The sequence below is a fragment of the Salmo salar genome, chromosome ssa01, assembly GCF_905237065.1.
Source record: "Salmo salar chromosome ssa01, Ssal_v3.1, whole genome shotgun sequence".
NCBI lineage: Eukaryota > Metazoa > Chordata > Actinopteri > Salmoniformes > Salmonidae > Salmo > Salmo salar.
Window position 1 is genome coordinate 43,296,439 of NC_059442.1, and position 24,256 is coordinate 43,320,694.

Here is a 24,256-nt window from a genome sequence, read left to right on the forward strand (position 1 = left end):
CATATTGTCAATTTTTCAGATATCCTCATGCATCTAGGCCTACATGTATTCCAACACAGCTAGGCTATTGAGTATTAAGGGATACACCATTCTTTCCAACAACTTCTGACACTATTTAGCACTATAGCTAAGAGTCTATGACATTGCATCCTACCAGTGCTTGTTATTTCTATTTCTATTAGAAAGAAGAGAAAGGCTTAGCTTAGAGGAAGCTATAGAAATAAGAAAAAAACAGCAAGAAATGTTAGCTTTTATCATGTAAACAGTTCAGAACCTTACAGCTGAGCAAACACCATCACACTCTATAGACTGGATTTCACTGAGTAAACATTCGACCATACAGCTCATCTCCCTCTCGTTCTATAGGGCACTCTCCTGGTGTGCTTCAAACGTGTAGGCAACGTAAAGCATTCATTTAACCAATACCTAACTCTGCAAACGTCTTTGCAAATTATTTTTTACAAACCGCTATTGCAGTTTTATCTGTAAGTAACGAGAAAATAATGGACGATGAAACCGAAGTAGTCTTAGTCCTGGGCTGCATGGCGATGGGACTATTTTAATAAGAAAATAATATTGTCATTAATAGTAAAAAACTATTTCTAGTGTATGCCATTTCAGTGTGTTGCGCTCTCCTTTCATCATTGGTTATTGGGAGATTAGCTTGTAGACAGATAAATATCATAATAGTGTGGTCCCTTTAAATTGTCGATTAATGCGAGTTGGATCCACACTTTTATTTCTCTATAAAAATATTATTTTAGGAGGGGAAATGCTTTTACGATTGGACCCATACACTGAAATATCACATTTCAATTTTTGATAGTTTATTCTATAATCCATATTGTAAGCAGTCAAAGGTCCCTGCCTCTGTGTGGGGTAAAACACTTCACTTCATTCTCCTTCCTCCCTGTCTTATTCCATTGATGGAAGTGAAATATGTCTGAGGGGCTGACTGGAATAGAAGATGCGTTATTCTGTGGCAACATGGGTTCTTTTTCACGCTTTCACGACCCCTATGATGTTGTTTGCTCGTCCTCCGACCCAGTAGCGCATCGTCCCTGTCACCTGGTCTATTGTACCCGGGGCTCGGGCCACCTTGTATCACATATGGAGGGGACTGACCGAACCCCTCCGCGCGCAGCATCTCCCCTTAAAACACTCTTTTTGTGTGGTTGTCTCCCTCTGAATGGACCATTGTCTGTCCTCCAAAAGGGACCTAGACAAAATCCTTAGTGTTTCAATTCTCGTGATGTTTAATCAGTGCCTGCTACAAATTTATGAGGTTTAACCCCACAATGGCGTTTTAGAACATGGTGGGTTTTAAGGCTGACAAAGACTGGCTTTTAGGATGAGGTTGCCATTGGTTTTTAGAGTTAGGTAGACCTCTCTGAATAGGATGCTTGGTTCGATATTCCCCATGCATCCCTCCTTGTCTTCTTCCCCTCTTGACTAGTCTTTCAATTTCTGAATGCAAGTTAGTTCAAAATATAAGAACATTGACATTGGCAAATAAATGTAACAATCGTGATATGTAACCTAACCCTTGAGGTTGTACATTGAATCGGAGAGTTATTTCATACATCAAGAAAGCATTGGACTTTCGTTTGAAATGATACAAACCCAGAATTGAATTGTTGGCAGAATTTCCTGATTCGTTCAATGTTACAAAAATACATTTTTCGATCATCAGGGTTTTTCTACAATTTCAAATGTTTTCTATAAACGTTTTTCAGAATGGGTTACAAACAATTCAAGGTCTTCTTGGTTCTTATTTAAACTAGATTTTTGTAAAAAAAAATAATACAAAGCTAATTATCTGCCTGTTTGCTCCACACCAGCACCCGAGCTTCTTATTCTGCAGATTCTCGATTTGATTTGGGAACTCCGGTGTCTTTCATCAGATAGTGATGTAACACTGGCGGGCAACTCTCACTCACAGAGACAATCAGAGTAAAAAGTCAGGGATGCCAGCTAAAGTGGTAGGAAGGTAAGTGCAGCTAACCGAGGTCTTGATGATGGGTTTTGTGATTCAGGCGTTTTAGTGCTGATGTAAAATGTACCCTCCTTGTCTTCAGGTTCAGCGCTGTTTAAAAACGATATAAATATATCTCTATCCAGAAGACAAGAGTCGATGTGCCTTGCTCTCCTGTTGCGTCGCAAATAAAAGCACATCAGTATAAATGTTGTTAGATTAAAAAACCCAAACGATAGCTGTTGCTAGCATGGCTCCAATGGCTCTTCTCGTTTTTAGATACTGATCTTTAGGAATTGTCCACTGCCAGTTATCATGGTGCCAATGTACGAACCTTAACAATGTCGTCAAATGGATCTGAAAAAGTAAGATCTCTCGCTATAAGGAGGTAAAGTAACAGGTCACTCGGGTGTAAGGTGTGGGGTCGGTTGGGTTTCATTTGGGGTTTATCTTCCAATTCATTTCTGTTTTTTGTTTTTCTATCAATGGTGAAACCTATTAGCCTATCATTTATTGTTCCTTGGTAGGTCTGTGCGTTACTATAAATACACCTTATGTTATTGATTCATTTCTGTATTATTGAATATCATGTGACATGGACCTGCGCCTACAAAGCATTTACCATCTGTTTAATTAAGCAATAAGGCCCCAGGAGGTGTGATATATGGCCAATATACCAAGGCTAGGGGCTGTTCTTAAGCACGACGCAACACGGAATGCCTGGACACAGCACTTAGCAGTGGTATATTGGCCATATATCACAAACCCCCGAGGTGCCTTATTGCTATTATAAACTGGTTACCAACGTAATTAGAGCAGTAAAAAGAAATGTTGTGTCATACCCGTGGTATACGATCTGATATACCACTGCTGTCAGCCAATCAGCATTCAAGGCTCGACCCACCCAGTTTATATTGTTGTTTATTATTGATTGAACACAAAATAATAATACAAATTTGTGTGTTAGTGCTAGTCATGCAGGGTCCGAATTAAAAATGACGGGAATAGACTTGAAATGGGAAAAACTATAGACTATCTATTACAGTTTATGAGATAAAAATGTAATTATCAAAAATATATATTACAAGAATGTAAGATTTACATTCGAATAGGTATTAGGATTGACATATTATATGACTCCTCATGGAATTTAACATAAGCTTCAGAAATTGCCAAAGGCTCTTGGTCTGGGCCTTGCTGTATCATGTCTTATATCACATCAAGGACCCCATCTTCAGGTCAACGGGTGAACTGACTCATAGAATTAGGCCCACTGAAACGCATGCAATCATTCGAGTCATCCGTAATCACGTTTTCATCTACAGTTTTTATGCGAGTAAAGTCATACCGATTTTTTTTTTAAATCATGACAGCTGTGATGAAAACAAGAAGTTTCGGTCCAATTTTATAAATGCCGACATCATTTGTTTGTTTGACCTGGTGAGAACTTTGTGTCGGTAAAATGTAATTATGCGAGAATGCAAATATAAAAACATCATATGGAAGTAAACCTGGAGTCACGCGATGATATGATGTGTGGTCCTCCCCCTATGACTTGGGAAACCATGCCATTTATTTGGCTACAGATTAAATCATTTTGTGGTTAAACTGCACATTGATCTTGATGCTCCTTTCCAATACACTTCAAGGGTCTGATTCTGGTGACATAATGATCGATGCTTGACTGCCGTTTAACATATACAAATATTCTCGCTGTTACACATAATAATCACATTATGTAGACTAGCCTACCTGCACAGCCTTCCCGCGCACTGCAGCCTATCTGCTGAATGTTGACTAGGGCGCACATGCCAAGACCAGAGTAGGCACATCTGCTACAGTACTTAACTCAACAGTTTTTGTGTAGAGTTGAAAATGCGGTAGAGTTAAAAAATGCTATAGAAACATATTGAACTGTAGATTTTTATTTGGTACATGAACAATTAAGCGAAAAAGTACATGTTGTGTGCGTCATCATGCACTGATTTTTTATCCGCAACTAGTTAGTTTGAGGGAAAGACCGCACTGGTGGGAAAATGCGCATATTTTCTTTATTCGGAGTTTAGAATATTCAAATGAACATGTGTTACCAATTGGATGGAAACCTAGCTAGTGGCACAGTCACTTATCGTTCTGAAGGTTTAGGCCTACAGCTGGAGAGGCTTGTTGATGTGGGTCATTCATACCCCCGCTAGATGGCAGGATAACACATGCTATTAATTTCTCTATCCACCTGATGTTCTCCCTAAACACATGTTGGCCTATGTACCGTCACAATTTATTTAAAGGCCCATTGCACTCACACACGTAATTTTTCTGTGTTTTATATATATTTCCACACTATGAGGTTGGAATAATACAGTGAAATTGTGACGATGATAATGCCATTTTAGTGTAAGCGCTGTTGGTTTTTGCTCACATCCTGTGTCTGAAATGTCTGCCAATTTGGTGGGAAAGAGTTCAAGCCTGCCTGGTGACATCACCAGGTGGTAAATTAGTTAATAGACCAAGAAGAACGAGAGTTCCAAATCGCTCTGCCAATAACAGCTAGTTTTCAGTTTTCCCCTCCCCACCCAGACCACTCACAGACTTTCTTAGCAATATTCTTGCTTGAGAAATGACTCTTTGCTAATAAGCTTTTTTTTTGTTTCAGTAAAGTACTTAATTGAACCTTTTCTAAGCCCCACTCCAGAATAGCTACACTAGCTACAGTACGACCTTAATTTTACCAGGTTCCCTGTGAAGTAAGTACAGTCCACCACAACATAACCAAGAGTCTCCTGATTAGGAAAGGATAGTCTGTGTTTAATTTCATCATATATTAAAAACCCAGTTTGAGATCATTGTGAGGGGATTAGAAGGAGGGAATTGTGCTTCCCGGGAAACTGTTGTCCAAGGTTACAACACTAACCAAGGGGGTCAAGGCTTAGTGAAGGGTAAATTGTTATCCAGAAATGAAATTATATTGAGATAAAAACTGATTTAAAAAATAGGGCATAGAGATAGACTCTAGGGCCAAAATCCTGTTTTAGCATCGGCAATGCCATTGAGGACTTTCACCATTTTGAAGTAGTCATCTGGGTGAGACTTCCTATGGCAGGGCTGCCCAACCCTCTTCCTGGAGATCTACTATCCTGTAGGTTTTCAGTCCAACCCAAATTTAGCAGTTCTGATTCAGCTAGTTAAAGTTTTGTTGAGCAGCTAATTAGTAGAATCAGGTGAGTTAAATTAGGGTTGGACTGAAAACCCACAGGACAGTAGATCTCCAGGAAGAGGGTTGGGCTGCCCTGTCCTGTGGGTTAAGGAAGGATCACATAATTCCATCCAGGTCACCAGGAGGGATCAGATAATGAATTATACTCCTGAGGGAACATTTCATAACTGCAAACAACACACTCTAGGTGGCAGGGGAGAAACTTTGGTTTTAGAAGTGGGGTGGACATAACCAGGCAGGGGGTCTTGGAGTCCTCCCTCAATTTTTTGGGGGGCATCTAAAGCTAATTTCCTGCATTTCTATTAGGGCTGCACCACCCAAAAAATACATCTTTGTCCACCAAGAGTAGTTGAAATTTGTGGTTGAAAGTTTGAAACGTGTATTTTTCCATATATAATATATATACACTTCCATTCAAAAGTTTGTGGTCACTTAGAAATTCCCTTGTTTTTTAAACAAAAGCACATTTTTGTCCAATAAATAACATCAAATTGATCAGAAATACAGTGTAGACATTGTTAATGTGATTTTTGTAATGGAATATCTACATAGCCATACAGAGGCCCATTATCAGCAACTCCAGTGTTCCAATGGCACGTTGTGTTAGCTAATCCAAGTTTATCATTTTAAAAGGCTAACTGATCAGTAAAAAAACCTTTTGCAATTATGTTAGCACAGCTGAACACTGTTGTCCTGATTTAAAGAAGCAATAAAACTGGCCTTTAGACTAGTTGAGTATCTGGAGCATCAAATCAAAATTTTATTAGTCACATGCGCCGAATAAAACAGTCGAATACAACTTACAGTGAAATGCTTGCTTACGAGCCCCTAACCAACAATGCATTTTAAAAAACGGATAAGAATAAGAAATAAAAGTAACAAGTAATTAAAGAGCAGCAGTATAATAACAATAGCGAGACTAAATACAGAGGGGTAACGGTACAGAGTCAATGTGCAGGGGCACCGGTTATTTGAGGTAATATGTACATGAAGGTAGAGTTAACAACAGCAGAGAGTAGCAGCGGTGTAAAAGGGGGGGGGCAATGCAAATTGTCTGGGTAGCCATTTGATTAGATGTTCAGGAGTCTTATGGCTTGGGGGTAGATGCTGCTTAGAAGCCTCTTGGGCCTAGACTTGGTGCTCCGGTACCGCTTGCCGTGCAGTAGCAGAGAGAACAGTCTATTAGTTGTTACCTAACAGCGGATGTGTTGTTACCTACTTCTTTTCAGTCTCCTGAGGGGGAATAGGTTTTGTTGTGCCCTCTTCACAACTGTCTTGTTGTGCTTGGACCATGTTAGTTTGTTGGTGATGTGGACACCAAGGAACTTGAAGCTCTCAACCTGCTCCACTGCAGCCCCGTCGTTGAGAATGGGGGCGTGCTCAGTCCTCCATTTCCTATAGTCCACAATCATCTCCTTTGTCTTGATCACGTTGAGGGAGAGGTTGTTGTCCTGGCACCACACGGCCAGGTCTCTGACCTCCTCCCTATAGGCTGTCTCGTCATTGTCGGTGATCAGGCCTACCACTGTTGTGTCATTGGCAAACTTAATGATGGTATTTGAGTCGTTCCTGGCCGTGCAGTCATGAGTGAACAGGGAGTACAGGAGGGGACTGAGCACGCACCCCTGAGGGGCCCCTGTGTTGAGGATCAGCGTGGTGGATGTGTTGTTACCTACCCTTACCACCTGGGGATGCCCATCAGGAAGTCCAGGATACAGTTGCAGAGGGACGTGTTTAGTCCCAGGGTCCTTAGTTTAGTGATGAGCTTTGAGGGAACTATGGTGTTGAACGCTGAGCTGTAGTCAATGAATAGCATTCTCACATAGGTGCTCCTTTTGTCCAGGTGGGAAAGGGCAGTGTGGAGTGCAATAGAGATTGCATCATCTGTGGATCTGTTGGGGCAGTATGCAAATTGGAGTGGGTCTAGGGTTTCTGGGATAATGGTGTTGATGTGAGCCATGACCAGCCTTTCAAAGCACTTCATGGCTACGGTCGGTAGTCATTTAGGCAGGTTACCTTAGTGTTCTTGGGCACAGGCACCATCGTGGTCTGCTTAAAACATGTTGGCATTACAGACTCAGACAGGGAGAGGTTGAAAATGTCAGTGAAGACACTTGCCAGTTGGTGAGCGCATGCTCGCAGTACACGTCCTGGTAATCCGTCTGTTGACCTGTTTAAAGGTCTTACTCACATTGGCTGCGGAGAGAGTGATCACACAGTCTTCCGGAACAGCTGGTGATCTCATGCATGTTTCAGTGTTACTTGCCTCGAAGTGACCATAGAAGTAGTTTAGCTCGTCTGGTAGGCTCGTGTCACTCTGACGAGCGTCAGAGCCGGTGTAGTACGATTCGATCTTAGTCCTATATTGATGCTTTGTCTGTTTCATTGTTCGTCGGAGGGCATAGCGGGATTTCTTATAAGCTTCCAGGTTAGAGTCCCACTCCTTGAAAGCGGCAGCTCTTGCCTTTAGCTCAGTGCGGATGTTGCCTGTAATCCATGGCTTCTGGTTCGGGTATGTACATACGATCACTGTGGGGATGACATCATTGATGCACTTATTGATAAAGCCAGTGACTGATGTGGTGTACTCCTCAATGCCATCGGAAGAATCCCGGAACATATTCCAGTCTGTGCTAGCAAAACAGTCCTGTAGCTTAGCATCTGCTTCATCTGACCCCTTTTTTATTGATCTAGTCACTGGTGCTTCCTGCTTTAATTTTTGCTTGTAGGCAGGAATCAGGAGGATAGAATTATGGTCAGATTTGCCAAATGGAGGGCGAGGGAGAGCTTTGTATGTGTGTGGAGTAGAGGTGATCTAGAGTTTTTTTCTCCTCTGGTTGCACATTTAACATGCTGATAGAAATGAGGTAATACGGATTTAAGTTTCCCTGCATTAAAGTCCCCGGCTGCTAGGAGCGCCGCCTCTGGGTGAGCGTTTTCTTGTTTGCTTATGGTGGAATACAGCTCATTCAATGCTGTCTTAGTACCAGCCTCTGATTGTGCTGATATGTAAACAGCTACGGAAAATACAGATGAAAACTCTCTAGGTAGATAGTGAGGCCTACAGCTTACCATGCGATACTGTACCTCAGGCGAGCAATAGCTCGAGACTTCCTTACATATCGTGCACCTGCTGTTATTTACAAAAATACATAGTCCCCCGCCCCTTGTCTTACCAGACCCTGCTGTTCTATCCTGCCAGTGCAACGTATAACCAGCCAGCTGTATGTTGATAGTGTCGTCGTTCGGCCACGACTCTGTGAAGCATAAGATATTACAGTTTTTAATGTCCCGTTGGTAGTTTAATCTTCCGCATAGGCCATCTATTTTATTGTCCAAAGATTGCACGTTTGCTAGCAGAATGGAAGGAAGTGGGGTTTTATTCAATCGTCTACAAATTCTCAGAAGACAGCCCGCCCTCCGGACCCTTTTTCTCCGCCTCCTCTTCACGGGGATCTGGGCCTGTTCCTGAGAAAGCAATATATGCAATATATACCACAGGTGCATCAAAGCTGGGACCGAGAGACTGAAAAACAGCTTCTATCTCAAAGCCATCTGACTGTTAAACAGCCATCACTAGCACATTAGAGGCTGCTGCCTATAAGCATAGACTATAAATCACTGGCTGCTTTAAGGAATGGAACACTAGTCACTTAATAATGTTTACATATCTGGCATTACTCATCTCATATGCACATACTGTTTTCTATACTATTCTACAGTATGTTAGTCACTTAATGTTTACATACCTGGCATTACTCATCTCATATGTATATATTGTTTTCTATACTATTCTACAGTATCTCATTCACTTAATAATGTTTACATATCTGGCATTACTCATCTCATATGTATATACTGTTTTCTATACTATTCTACAGTATGTTAGTCACTTAATGTTTATATACCTGGCATTACTCATCTCATATGTATATACTGTTTTCTATACTATTCTACAGTATCTCATTCACTTAATAATGTTTACATATCTGGCATTACTCATCTCATATGTATATACTGTTTTCTATACTATTCTACAGTATGTTAGTCACTTAATGTTTACATACCTGGCATTACTCATCTCATATGTATATACTGTTTTCTATACTATTCTACAGTATCTCATTCACTTAATAATGTTTACATATCTGGCATTACTCATCTCATATGTATATACTGTTTTCTATACTATTCTACAGTATCTCATTCACTTAATAATGTTTACATACCTGGCATTACTCATCTCATATGTATATACTGTTTTCTATACTATTCTACAGTATCTCATTCACTTAATAATGTTTACATATCTGGCATTACTCATCTCATATGTATGTACTGTATTCTATACTATTGTATTGTATCTTAGTCCGTTCCACTCTGACATCACTCGTCCATATGTACAGTGGGGGAAAAAAGTATTTGATCCCCTGCTGATTTTGTGTGTTTGCCCACTGACAAAGAAAGGATCGGTCTATAATTTTAATGGTAGGTTTTTTTGAACAGTGAGAGACAGAATAACAACAAAAATATCCAGAAAAACGCATGTCAGAAATGTTATAAATTGATTTGCATTTTAATGAGGGAACTAAGTATTTGACCCCCTGTCAATCAGAAAGATTTCTGGCTCCCAGGTGTCTTTTATACAGGTAACGAGCTGAGATTAGGAGCACACTCTTAAAGGGAGTGCTCCTAACCACAGCTTGTTACCTGTAAAAAAGACACCTGTCCACAGAAGCAATCAATCAATCAGATTGCAAACTCTCCACCATGGCCAAGACCAAAGAGCTCTCCAAGGATGTCAGGGACAAGATTGTAGACCTACACAAGGCTGGAATGGGCTACAAGACCATCGCCAAGCAGCTTGGTGAGAAGGTGACAACATTTGGTGCAATTATTCGCAAATGGAAGAAACACAAAAGAACTGTCAATATCCCTCGGCCTGGGGCTCCTTGCAAGATCTCACCTCGTGGAGTTGCAATGATCATGAGAACGGTGAGGAATCAGCCCAGAACTACACGGGAGGATCTTGTCAATGATCTCAAGGCAGCTGGGACCATAGTCACCAAGAAAACAATTGGTAACGCACTACGCCATGAAGGACTGAAATCCTGCAGCGCCCGCAAGGTCCCCCTGCTCAAGAATACATATACATGCCCGTCTGAAGTTTGCCAATGAACATCTGACTGACTCAGAGGACAACTGGTGAAAGTGTTGTGGTCAGATGAGACCAAAATGGAGCTCTTTGACATCAACTCAACTCACTGTGTTTGGAGGAGGAGGAATGCTGCCTATGACCCCAAGAACACCATCTCCACCGTCAAACATGGAGGTGGAAACATTATGCTTTGGGGGTGTTTTTCTGCTAAGGGGACAGGACAACTTCACCGCATCAAAGGGACAATGGACAGGGCCATGTACCGTCAAATCTTGGGTGAGAACCTCCTTCCCTCAGCCAGGGCATTGAAAATGGGTCGTGGATGGCTATTCCAGCATGACAATGACCCAAAACACACGGCCAAGGCAACAAAGGAGTGGCTCAAGAAGAAGCACATTAAGGTCCTGGAGTGGCCTAGCGAGTCTCCAGACCTTAATCCCACAGAAAATCTGTGGAGGGAGCTGAAGGTTCGAGTTGCCAAACGTCAGCCTCGAAACCTTAATGACTTGGAGAAGATCTGCAAAGAGGAGTGGGACAAAATCCCTCCTGAGATGTGTGCAAACCTGGTGGCCAACTACAAGAAACGTCTGACCTCTGTGATTGCCAACAAGGGTTTTGACACCAAGTACTAAGTCATGTTTTGCAGAGGGGTCAAATACTTATTTCCCTCATTAAAATGCTAATCATTTTATAATACTTTTGACATGCGTTTTTCTGGATTTTTTTGTTGTTATTCTGTCTCTCACTGTTCAAATAAACCTACCATTCAAATTATAGACTGATCATTTCTTTGTAAGTGGGCAAACGTACAAAATCAGCAGGGGATCAAATACTTTTTTCCCTCACTGTATATAGTCTTAATTAATTCCTACTTAGATCTGTGTGTATTGGGTATACATTGTGTAATATGTTAGATATTACTTGCTAGATATTATAGCGCTCTCGGAGCTAGAAGCACAAGCATTTTGCTTCACCCGCAATGGATAAGAGCGTCTGCTAAATGACGTAAATGTAAAAAAATAACATCTGCTAATCACGTGTATGATAAAACTCGATTTGATTTGAAATATCCTGATAAAAATAAATATCCTATAAATCCCATTGGCTATGCATGGCCTCTGCAACGATCTTGAAACATTGTACCAACTATCAACTGGGTCGCCCCCGGAACTTGCTTTAGCAAACTTGAACATTGTATCACATTTCCAGGGCCCTCAGTTTCCCACACCAGTGAGCTTGGGACAGACACAGCTGTAGGCCATTCGTGCAAGGGATGAGAAGTAATATGGGTATTTTATGTTTCCACTGGATCAGAGCAACACATTTTTCCCTTTCATGCCAAGTTGTTATTGAAAGGGAGAGAGCTGGAAATATTGTTCAAATACTTTGAGGAACTATTGTTATTTTCAATTTATTCTAAAAACAGACTGCGTTTACTTTCTGAAGCTCCATAGCTCATTAGTGGTGGTGAGTTACAGACAATCAGAAATACTATCAGACATCCCCAAGTGGGCACATTTACAGGCCTACAATTGCGCGCAGGGCAGGTAGACTAGTCCAACCAAAATGGCACTGATAAATAGGGCAGCCTTGCTTCTAGCCCCTAGGCAACTTTGCAGTATTTCGTTTTTTTATGTGTTATTTCTTACATTATAAGACCATAAATGTTTTTGTGTTATTACATACAGCCGGAAATACTTTTTTGTTTTTGCAAGCATTTCGCTACACCAGCAATAACATCTGCTAAACACGTGTATGTGACCAATAAAATCTTATTTTTGTTCAATAATTTTTTTGCCCTACTTCTATATGTGTAGTCAGGTGTGCATCCTTACTCAAAATTGACAGGAGCATTGCAAACAAAAGACGAGTAATAAATTCACAAAATGAAATGAACAAAAACTTGTTTTTCACAAGTGTAGCATAGGTTGTGCGCTCTGCAAACAACTTGTCCACTCCGACAATGACAACTGTAAGACTGTAATACTAATATATTGACTGCATTAACAGAAATGACTATAACCACACAAACATTGTAGATTAGAAATGATGGGAATTAACGGTAAATGTAGATTACTACTGGTGGTGTATGTAATGTGGAATTGATGTGGATGGTCCTAAAGCACACCGATGCCCCTTATTGTATCACAGTGCAATGATAAAACTGTGGGGGTGTCATATCCCCTCTATGGTCCTTTTTGTTGCACTTTACACATTTATTTTGGGATCCACCCCTGTAAACGTAGTTTTCCTAATGAAGCATGAGTGGAGAAGAACCGTCTCATTTCAAGCGAGCGCATTTCCATCCATGTTCACTCTCCTCGGCAACTCTCTATTAACTTGAACCCTTTTCACAAGGACGTGAGAAAGGACGGGGGAGAGACGACGCAGGATGTGAGCAAATCTAATTGATAAAAGGCCATTGAGATTCTCTATTCCATTTGCCTACTAACGAATTGACATCTCCTCGACCTCGTTTCGGGGTCACGGAGGAGAGTGGGTGGAGTACGGAATTGTGCCCAAATGAGAAAAGGTCTAAGTCCTTTCTTGATATTATTTTTCAGTAGTAGTATGACGCCGCATGAACGATCGGTGCCCAAACAACAATATGAACCAGGAACAAAGGTTCGGTGCCCCCTCCACGCGCCACTTCAAAGTCTCCTCATTATTCCAGAGAAATTAGTGCGAGCATTTTGACTAATGAATGTTAATTGACCATAATAGCCGTGTTCCAGAACAGAAAAGAGGTCCTGACTTAGATAATTGAGAAATCCTTTTGAAATTCAGCAATTAAGGAAGGCATATATCCCAGAGGAAACGTGTTATGATGCTAATTGCCCGTAATTGCAGGTAGGCCTCCTATGTGGAACAGCTGAATTATCACTGTAAGGTGCGCTCGCCTGTCGTCGAGAAATTATTTATTGAGAGCATCTAGGGATATGAGATTATATTGTTCCTTTTAAAATGCACTTCTCCTTGACCTCAATTCAGTAATAATGGTGAAGACGTGAGCTATGGCAATGTATGCAAATGTTTGCATGTTGTGATTTATAGTGCCATTGAGAAGAGGTTGATATTGGGATGAATAATAATGTAGATGTGACCACGGCAGGTTTGTCAAACTTGTCATTAACGAGATTAAACTGTCTAAAGTTGGCACGATGAAAACCACCGATACCGGACAAGTATAGATATTCAATATGTATTACTCATCATAGCCACCAGAAGGCGCTGTCTTGCTGTCTTTCTTCGATCCAATGTATGTCCAGGACCTCGCTATCCAAACGAGAAAGGCTGTTGATACACGGGGAATGTTTGTTCTGCTTTCCTAAATTCCTCGATGTGTTTTATTCGACATCACATCAATGCATGTTTTCTTCTCGTGTATAAAGATATATAATTATCTCCAGCGTGCACTGCAGTAAGGATAAAACATTGAAAGTAGGACTGCACACTACCAAAGTATTTCCATCTGTAAATCCCTGAATATCTTGGAAATTCATTTTTTTTAAATCAGGTAAATAGCTAAATCAGATTTCTTCCTTTGCACTCCGAAATGTATAAATCCATCCAACATATCTTAGGCCATTATACTATATCCTCACCAATTCATTTCCACAACAGCGTGCAGGCTTAAACTGAGGCGACGCATACATCAACACGAGGATATGCGCTCTGACTGTCATACCAATGTAGTTTGAAAAGCGATGGTGATATCAACGAAAACACTGTTACAGTAATAATGACGTTATTATTAGTAGCCCAGTAATAGTGACAACCGTATGTGTAGTACTATTATTATTATTATTATTGTTGTTGTTGTTATTGTTGTTCATATAGTTTAATTTCATAATAATCATAATGATGAACACTTATAATAATTATTGTTATGAAATATGATTCATATTGGGTGAGTTAGATGAGTTGTGTATGTTGTGGGGTGGCAAGGTATAAAAGTGGGTCTACTCCCTTTCTGTATACGTTTAGATGTTTAGTTTTTCCTTACATAAATAATAAATATGAAACAAAGCATGTATAAAGACAATGTTTATGACAACGCAAAGGAGAGATAATAAATTCATGCAAGGGGCATAATTTGGTCATCGTAGCCAAATTAAAGAGGCATCTTAATAACGTAATAAAACAACAACCAAAATCAGAGGCTTTAGGCTGTTTACAAACACAAGAAAAATATATATTTTTTAAATTGTAAAATAACAAAACAATAATCAACAGTCAATTAATTCAGACAGATTGATTAACCATGTTGTTATTATTGTTATAATTATTATTATTATTATTATTGTTGTTGTTATTGTATCCCACCCACATCGATGTACAACGTCCTCAATAATGGAAAGTTATAGGCTACAATTAGCCTACTTCCTTTCATTTATTTTTATATCATATTTTTGTCATGCTCCTTGAATAACGTGAACAAAACACTGTCCTTTCATTATAGCGCGTGTAACTCGAACTACAGCAAATATTCCTTCCTTTGACATGAAAATCGTTTAGGAAAAATCGAATTCTATGGTCATGCCAGGACTGCGGCCTTTCCCTGTAGTATCATTTTTCGTTGGAAAGGTGAAGGTGAAACTAAGCACATTTGACTGTTACGCATAAATGAGCAGTGAAACCTGATTGAGTTAGACCATTATGGCTCCTTGAGCATCAGGGCGAGAAGGCGGCTCCCTGAGGAGTGCTACCTGGCGTGTGGTGTGGTTCTCCCTGCCTGCCTACTGCTGCAGAAGGAGAGTACAGGTACTTGAGCGCCGTTAACTTTACAAGAGAGCCTCTCCTGAAACGCATTTTCTTTTGACTGGCTGCATGGCTTTCTGATCTGAGACGACGAGACGAGTTGAGCATCCGGATATGGGGCGATACGCTGCTCTCTCTCCTCGCGCCCAACTAATGATAACAAATCGAAAAGGGGTTAATCATTCACGCGCTGCCACTTAACACGCGGGTGTGTATTTGTTTACTTATCCGTCAATTTTCCTCCCTTGTAGCAGAGAGCAAGTGCACTTTTGCATGTTTGAGTAAGATGCGAGCATAATGCAAACACGTCTGCAATCAACCAGAAGCCTCTCGCGCCCATTAAAAGTCACTAGTTCAACTCAGGCTTTTCTCAGAGTACAGAGCTTGTGTCCTAAATGGCACCCTATATTCCCTATCGTGCATTATTGACCATCAGCAGTGAAACGTGGTTAAAAAAGTGCACTAAATAGGGAATAGTGTTCCATTTGGGAAGAGATCGGGGTGGGTTCCCCAGCTATGAGACTCTCAAGTCCGTCTAGGCCCCTTTTCATCAAGAGGTCCTCGTTAACATCACTACAGTTAATAAAGTGCAATGTGGTGCTTGTGCCCACTGATATCATTATACTGCTGCGTGTTTGTCAACCACAACACAACAAACCCACCTACCTACTGCTACTAAAGTAGCCTACCTACTGTCAATAGCCTATAATACACAGGTAGCCAATGTGCATGCACTTTGGTTTATGGATTTGTGGGAGGGAAGCTGCAGAGCGCATGCTGTAGCTTGGCCAACATGTAAGTGGAATTATGCCTTTGGGTGCAACGAGGTTGAAAGGAGAGGAGGATAGAGCTGCTTTGTATTGTTGCCGTAGTTGGTGATGCCCCGCCTCTGATGCTAGACAAACCTGGCACCCTGCTAAAACAAACGAAAGCCAGCAGCACCAAGCTCAGCCCAGCTCAGCTCCCACTCAATGCAATTAAGGCGGACTTCAGTCGATTCTTCTACCTACGCGCTCATCTAGCAAGGATCGACGTTGAGTCAACAGGAACCAAAGGGAGAGAGAGAGGGGCTTTGGTCCCCCCCCCCCAAAAAACAGAAGGAGAGATTGCCTAGCCTTCTAATTTCTCCTCTCCACCAGCCCCAGAACAATGTCGATGAGCCCTAAGCATACGACTCCTTTTTCTGTTTCCGATATCTTGAGTCCTCTTGAGGAGAGCTACAAGAAAGTAAGTATGGAGAATAACAACTTAGGGGCACCTCTCGCGTCTTACCGGCAACCGCAGGTGTCTCAGGCGGCGATGCAGCAGCACCACATGGGCCACAACGGGACTGTGTCCGCAGCGTACCACATGACGGCGGCAGGGGTGTCCCAGCTGTCACACACCGCGATGGGGGGCTACTGTAACGGCAACCTAGGCAACATGAGCGACCTGCCGCCCTACCAGGACGGTATGAGGGGCAGCGCCACTGCCACCGGCTGGTACGGAGCCAACACAGACCCGCGATTCTCCACGAGTAAGTGTACCTTTAGACTGCATGAAGCCGTACAGCTGAGGGTATAGCTTTTTGTCACGCATCAACACGTACGCTAGTCTACACTAGATCCATATGCTCGAGTCTGCACTGAAATTAGCGATAGAAATGACTTTGTTTTCAGTTTTTGCATCGATACTGACAGGCTATTGTTTCACTAAGAGGGAGTGTCAGGTATATTCATTGTTAATCACCCAATTTAGTGACTCACTCTGTGCCTTTTTTTTTGCCAGTCTACCAATATCATGTTTACCATGGATAGGAACATGTTTCGAAGAAAGCCGACATTACCTTGAAAATGTCCTTCACTTTTTAGTTTCTGATACATTTGGGCTCCCGCGGTCAAGATTGATGCTTCTAATAGTCTTATTTGATTTAAGATTATTGTCACTCCAGTCTGTAAAGATATAACACAGACACCTGTTGCCGGTTTCTACTCTAATGTGAGTAGCCTGCAGAAGTTTCATGCACCTGTCATGTGGAGGGTGTATCGAATACGTTATTAGCCGATTATTCATCTGATTGCACTAAATATATAAACGATATAATTCTGTTAAAATAGGCTACTAATTATGGTTAAGTCATTTGTCCATTAGGAGACAGGCCTGTGAGTGACATAATCATATTAGTCACAGTTTTTAATAAGGAAGAGTCATATTCCTACACGTTTTAAATTCAATTCATTCACATTGTGTATTAGTTTATGGTTAAAGGTATTGAAGCGTTATAATAATAGCATTATTATTATTATTATTATTATTATTATTATTATATTGTTATCATAATCATCATCATCTCACTGGCCTATTTCTGCTTTCAGTCTCCCGCTTCATGGGCTCTTCCTCGGGCATGAACATGGGCAGTATGGGCAGCCTCGGCTCCCTCGCGGATGTGGGCAAAAGCATGGGCCCGATGTCAAGCACCCCGAGAAGGAAGAGGCGCGTGCTGTTCTCTCAGGCTCAGGTCTACGAGCTCGAGCGGCGGTTCAAACAACAGAAGTATCTCTCGGCGCCCGAGAGAGAGCACCTGGCGAGCATGATCCACCTCACCCCGACCCAGGTCAAAATCTGGTTCCAGAACCACCGGTATAAAATGAAGAGGCAAGCTAAGGACAAAGTGTCGCAGCAGCAGATGCAGCAGGATAATAGTTCCTGTCAGCAGCAGTCCCCTCGGCGGGTGGCCGTGCCGGTGTTGGTGAAAGACGGCAAGCCATGCCAAGGCAGTGCCCACACTCCCACCACTACTGTCCAGACACACCACCAGCCAGGGGCCAATGTTATGATCATGTCCAGTAACGGTTCAGGCCTAGGCCAGCACCAGGGCCAGCAGGTGGTTAGCGCAGATCACTCTCCAGACCTAGCACATCATTCGGCCAGCCCGCCGTCTCTCCAGACCCAGGTAGCTAGTCTCTCTCACCTGAACTCATCCAGCGCCGAGTACGGGACAGCCCTGCAGTGTTCTGCTCTCTTATACGGCAGGACATGGTGACAGCAAGACAAACTATGATCACACACAAACAACACTGCTGTCAAAGCTTTTGCTAAAAAAAGTCCCTCAACAGACAAACAAACAAACTCGGTTACTTTGTATACATTTTCAACAACACCGCTTGGTGCATTTGGTCCACGCTCTTCTGAAATGTTATTTACTCTGATGGAAAGCCATGTTGGATGCGGACAGTAGGAGGGGAAGAAAGAAACTTGAAAGACGAAGTGTTGAGTACATGCGATTTCAAGCCTCGCCTTGAAGGTGGATTTTTATTTATGTAAATTATACTGAGAAGGTATAAAACGTCAAGAGGTAGGCCTAGGTCTCAATAGAAAAACTGTGGGTGCTTTTCAACTTTTGTCACAGAAGGCTCTGGTTTATCATAGATTTAATGTAAAACGTAGCTTGTATATTTCTGTAAGAGTTTTGAATTGAACATATAGCCTAGTTTTTAGCAATCTGTTGTACAAAGTTTTTATGCTTTTGACGGTTTGTTGTTGGTTCTTTTAGTTCTATCGGTATTTGTACGTTTTATTTACTTGTAACTTATATAGATATTTTACTTAAATACAGCCAAACAATCCTATTAATAAATTATGGAAATAAAATAATTCAGACCCATTTACTGAAATTGATCTGTATACTGTTTCAGAGAAGAATATATAGGCCTACGAGAAACCTTGACAATTTCTTTTCAGGAAATGATATAGGCCTATTAACAACATCATCTTCAACTTATTGTTATTACTATTATTATTATGTGATTTTGTTTTTTAATGTAACCTTTATTTAACTAGGCATGTCAGTTAAGAACAAATTCTTATTTACAATGACGGCCTAGGAACAGTGGGTTAACTGCCTTGTTCAGGGGCAGAACGACTGATGTTTACCTTGTCAGCTCATGGATTCGATCCAGCAACCTTTTGGTTAACTAGTCCAACGCTCTAAACAATAGGCTACCTGCTGCCCCAAAATAGTGTCTATTACCCATTTTAGCTTGTCAATTCAGTACGCCTCAATTTATACCGACATTATTTTGCTGTTTCATTAGAATAGCCTATGTTAACTGCACACAAAATTGGCTTATAAGCAATGCATGACTAATGAAAACCTGTTTCTTGACTAGGGGTAATCCAAATTGCTGTTACAATGTGCTTGCTTGGTAGACTAGCCTACATTGCTATTAGCCTAATGCTAACCTTTGCGTGTTAAGAGCTCGACCCCAATTCCACGTTTTTTTCGTCACGTTTATTATAGCTACAATCAACGACTGTGAGTAATATGGTTAATGGATCTCTGTGGCCGTTCCTACAAAACGCGGCTCTTCACAAATCGTATATTAAGCTAATGGATAATTGTGTACACAGTATCTCTCTTGGATAACGCTGAGTAAACCCAGGCCAGGCCATTGTGTGCTGTCGGCGGCCCTTTGGTTCTAACTTTCTTGTATTCTCGGCTGCGCGCCTGTGTGTTTCTGGTTTGGGTGAGTCAGTTTAGGTGAGGCCCCGAGGCGTTCTTTTTAACAGTGGGGATCAAACACGCGTTGGCTGAAGTCTTATCGTTCAAATCCCTGCCCAAACAGCTGTATTCTTCTCAAATAACTTCGCAAGACAAATCTCTTCGCTTCTTATCAGAGGTAGGCGTGCGTTTATCAATAATCAATCAGTCAACTGGGATTGAAAGGAAAATAGCGTGCCCATAGCCACTCTTTACGTGGTAGGCCTATTGGTAACTCGCTTTTAACCTATAGGCTTTGCACCAAAAACTTTTGATAGCCTACCTATTTTATTGAATTGTTCTAAATCTATAGCACGTAGGTCTTGGTCACTATTTCCCACTGTGCAAAAACTGGTTGAATCAACGTTGTTTCCACATAATTTCAACAACAACAGAAAATCTAATGTGATGACTTGAAACAACGTGGAAAACGTGGATTTGCAAAAAGTCCCCAATTTAAGGGAATTTCGTATTTTTTCACCCAACTTTGAACAAAAATCCAATGACATGGTTCATTTGTTGTTGATTTCACGTTGAATTCACGTTTGTTGACAACTCAACCAAATGTAAATCAAAACAAGATGTTGAACTAATGTCTGTGCCCAGTGGGTTCTTTCATAGTCTCTTTATGAGCATTTCTTTGGTTTGTTGCCAACTTCAATGTAAACATGTTGTAGAAGAGTGACCCGAGTTTAAACGATATGAAATGGCCAGCCTTGCACAGGGATGCAGACTTAAATCTAGACCTATCAAATAGGATATTATTTTGACTGAGTATGTTCATGCATTTGGCTCTGGCGCGTCGTGTCATTTGCATGCCGTGGGGCAGAGATTTTGCGGTTCTTAATTGATTCGAAAAGGTTTTAACATACTCCAGAATATAAATGGTACATTTCAAATGAATTGTGTGAGACGGATACATAGGTACATAGTGTGGAAGGACTAGCTGTGTGTTCTTCTGTAATTTAGCTGTTAATTACCTTGATGTAACATACTCTGCAACTAATAGTATGATATTATATTGGTATAGATTATTCATATTATTAATATTAATATTATTTATTACTGTATTATTATGGGAATTGCAGGTATTTTGTAGTCTTTATGATAAGGATATTATATAGTGACTTGTTTGATAAGGCTATGTCAAAATAGCCATACGTGCTCCCCCCTGCAAATGCGAAGCGATTGAACAACGACCCAAAGTGCTTTCTCAAAATACTTTAGTCTTAACCGCACTGGGCCCCTAAATAAATATTTCAGTATGCTGTACGACGCCCACGGTTACACTATATTCTCTTTATTTCATGCATTATGATAGGATATTTGCGTTATGATCTTTAGAATATTTATACATAAACTTGAGACACTTGACAGAAATCATGAGATCGTCTTTTACCAATTATCAAATGGCTGATTCAAGCAGCAGATTGTGCAAACATATGAAGAACAATAGAATACTCTCATCAAACACTTCTGTCAAGTGGAGAAAAGTATAGTTGTAAACTCGATTATTATGTTTTAATGAGCTCTCACAAGAGTTACACTTCAAACAAGCAAACATCCTGCATCATCAGCATTTCAGACTCATGCCAACCAATGGTAAACACTTCAAATTTAGTGCAATGCTATTTTCAATACTGTGCATTTGACCTAAAGGGATTATTAACCTAGTTTCAATATAGCTTATTGATTTTGATAAGACTAATGACACAGGTGGTTGTGCATGCGCTTGCCCGGTCCTGGCTACATTGTAGCGTTGGGCTATGACAAGCCATTGTTGGAAGCACGCCTTTTGGTCGCAATGGGGTTTTTGAGCAAGAGCTTTCTTCGACACAAGGTGAATAGCCTAGCGTAGCCAGCTTTCCATTACATCGGCTGCACCATTATGGCACAGGTGCAGTGAGGTTGCCCTGACTTTAAAACAAGTCGCTGGTGCATCTATCGCCTCAGTTACAGACGTCTCATCCTACTGGCACATACGTCAATTCAACGTCTGTTCCACGTTGGTTCAACGTCATTTCATCGAAATGACGTGGAAACAACGTTGATTCAACCAGTGTGTGCCCAGTGTCATGACACGGTTGACTTTATCTCGCTAAATATTGTTTGGAATAAGCATTGTTTTAGAGATTTTAGGACTTCACGAATAGACTAACATTTAATTGAAATATAGGCTACTAATCGAATGTCCGGAATAGTCAACGGAATTAACAGAGCACCAGACGTCTGTCGTAACCCTGCGTCAAAACGCAGCAGTGCAAGGATTTTAATGAGGTACTGATTTTAATGGCGCTCTACTTTTCACTTAAAGTGGATCATTCAACCAATAGGGCTTTTCGTCGATTATTTTCTATATAAACTATAATGTACAAGCCTCTAGCATTCTGGGCATAGAGCCTATTTGCTCTGTGATAGCCCAATTTGATGTTTGATATTATATGCGGCAACCTCTAACCCTCAGCATTGTTCTTCCCTTTTGCCTAAGCATTTACTTCCCGTCTGTGTGGCAGTCTATATATGCCTGCCAGGAAAATGTCAACCCTCCATCTGTCCTATATTCGTTCTATAGCGACATGCGTAAATTGAGATCTCCGTTGTCTGCAAACGGATGTAGTTTGCTTCCTTAATCGACCCATCTACCACCAGTATGATACAGGCTAATTAACATTGTATCAATACTTTATTGGTTTTAATTGTGTTGAGTAAACACATTCCAATTCTTTGTCCATTTCAATTCATTATTAGGCTATTTGATATACACCGGAGCACATGATTTGACCCCATTAACGCCGCTCGTGGATTGGAAATGAGTCTGAATATTTCACACATACTTACATGGAATTATGACTATAGCTCTATTATAAAGAGAGAAATCCCAAAATGTCCATGGCTTCCTCAACTTCCAAAGAGATTCAGTCCTCTGTCTGCTCACTCAATATCTATTTTTATTGGGATCTGGTACTATAGTCCTAAAGTCCAACCATTTCCCTAAAACTTTAATTCAGTGAGAATTCGGGGCATTTTCAAACGACCCCTTTGCAGCGTCAGATAGAGCAGAACAGCGTTCTGTGAAGTATTTGTTGGTGTGGTTTTGTTCAGGATGAGCTCTGAGAGGCTCAAGCTTACGTTATTACCATGTCTGTGGCGCAGTGTGTGGTCTTTTTGTTGGGCTTGTAGCTGTTCAGAATGACTTGTTGGAAGCGTGTGTGCTCTCATTGCTCTCTTTAAGACTTGTCTTTAGACAGACACATTGTACAACTCCGGCAAGTCCTCCTTGCTTTATACTCCCCAGGTCTCCACCAACCCAAAAGCAATTAGTTCCTAATCTCAAGGCAATCATATTTGAGTTGCGCGTTTGTTTCCCTTATTTACTGTCATTTAAAATGCAAAAATATATTTAGGACAGCCTATAGAACCTGTGTGGTATACCCTCATTATTTGGAGACTATCAGCCATTAGACCACCTTAGTTGAGGATATTTTAGTTGAGGAACAAGAGGTAGAAGGGTTAACTTCAGATTAAGTTGTAGGCCTGTGATAAATGAATCCAATGTTAATCAAGAGGGGTCCAATTCTGAGTGGAAAACCAAAATTGTCTTAAACGCATCAAAGTTTTGCTCCTCAATTGATAATTAAGTCAAGAGTTACAACTTTTTGACCGTATGGCATTTTCTTTGGAGGTAGCGTTGATTTTCACATGCATTTACAATCAGGGAAATATTTGGAATAAGTAAACAGAGCTTTAAACAAACTGGCATGCAAAACAAACCAAAATGTTCTGGAAAGTGTCTCCCATTTGGCCTAAAGTTCGATATTTTTACACCTTTGACTTCAGATATATTTTAATAATATCCCCTAGAGTCTAATTAGCATAATACAACAATCCCCATAAAAATGAAGATTGATCTGCGGTGGAAGGTGGCAGAGATATGTCCACTGTTTGTCAGAACGGGAGACATCCCTATAATCGGTCTTCTCACGAAAACGTCTGTGGCATTTGAATGGTTTGGCCTACAAATGATGGTGTTCTCCGTTTTACTCTACGACCCCTACGCGCGTCATGGGACTCCTCTGAAGGTAACCAGGTACCGGGCTGAAAAATGAATGGAAGTGAATGGGGAATTTCCATGTCAAAGCTGTGCAGATAATTTCAACATAAAAAAAATTCCCTGCGCTTTCTTGTATCTCATAGATATAGGACAACCACTACAGAACATACTTCCTTTTGATTTATTTTTGGACTATCTGTTTTTCTGTGTACTGTATGAATCAGTTATTCAATGCGTTTCTAAGGGGTAATATCATAATGTCAGTAAAGCCAAATTAAATGTTTCATCAAATAATGTTTTATAAATACAGGTCAAGTCGAAAGTTTGGGCACACCTACTCATTCAAGGCTTTTTCTTTATTTTAAAAATGTTCTACATGGTAGAATAATAGTGAAGATATCAAAACTATGAAATAACACATATGGAATCATGTTGTAACCAAAAAAAGTGTTAAACAAATCAAAATATATTTTAGATTTTAGATTCTTCAAAGTAGCCACCCTTTGCCTTGATGACAGCTTTGCACACTCTTGGCATTCTCTTAACCAGCTTCACCTGGAATGCTTTTCCAACAGTCT

At 40.8% G+C, this 24,256-nt stretch overlaps 1 protein-coding gene across 1 annotated transcript; it reads left to right on the forward strand.

The window, feature by feature from the left end:
* The first annotated feature begins 16,006 nt into the window (after positions 1–16,006).
* LOC106603787 (homeobox protein Nkx-2.1) lies at positions 16,007–18,751 on the forward strand. The gene is made up of 2 exons (XM_014197881.2): positions 16,007–16,624; positions 17,463–18,751. The coding sequence occupies exons 1-2, from the start codon at positions 16,258–16,260 to the stop codon at positions 18,128–18,130; spliced, it is 1,035 nt and encodes a 344-aa protein (XP_014053356.1). The 5' UTR covers positions 16,007–16,257; the 3' UTR covers positions 18,131–18,751.
* The last annotated feature ends 5,505 nt before the right edge of the window (positions 18,752–24,256 follow it).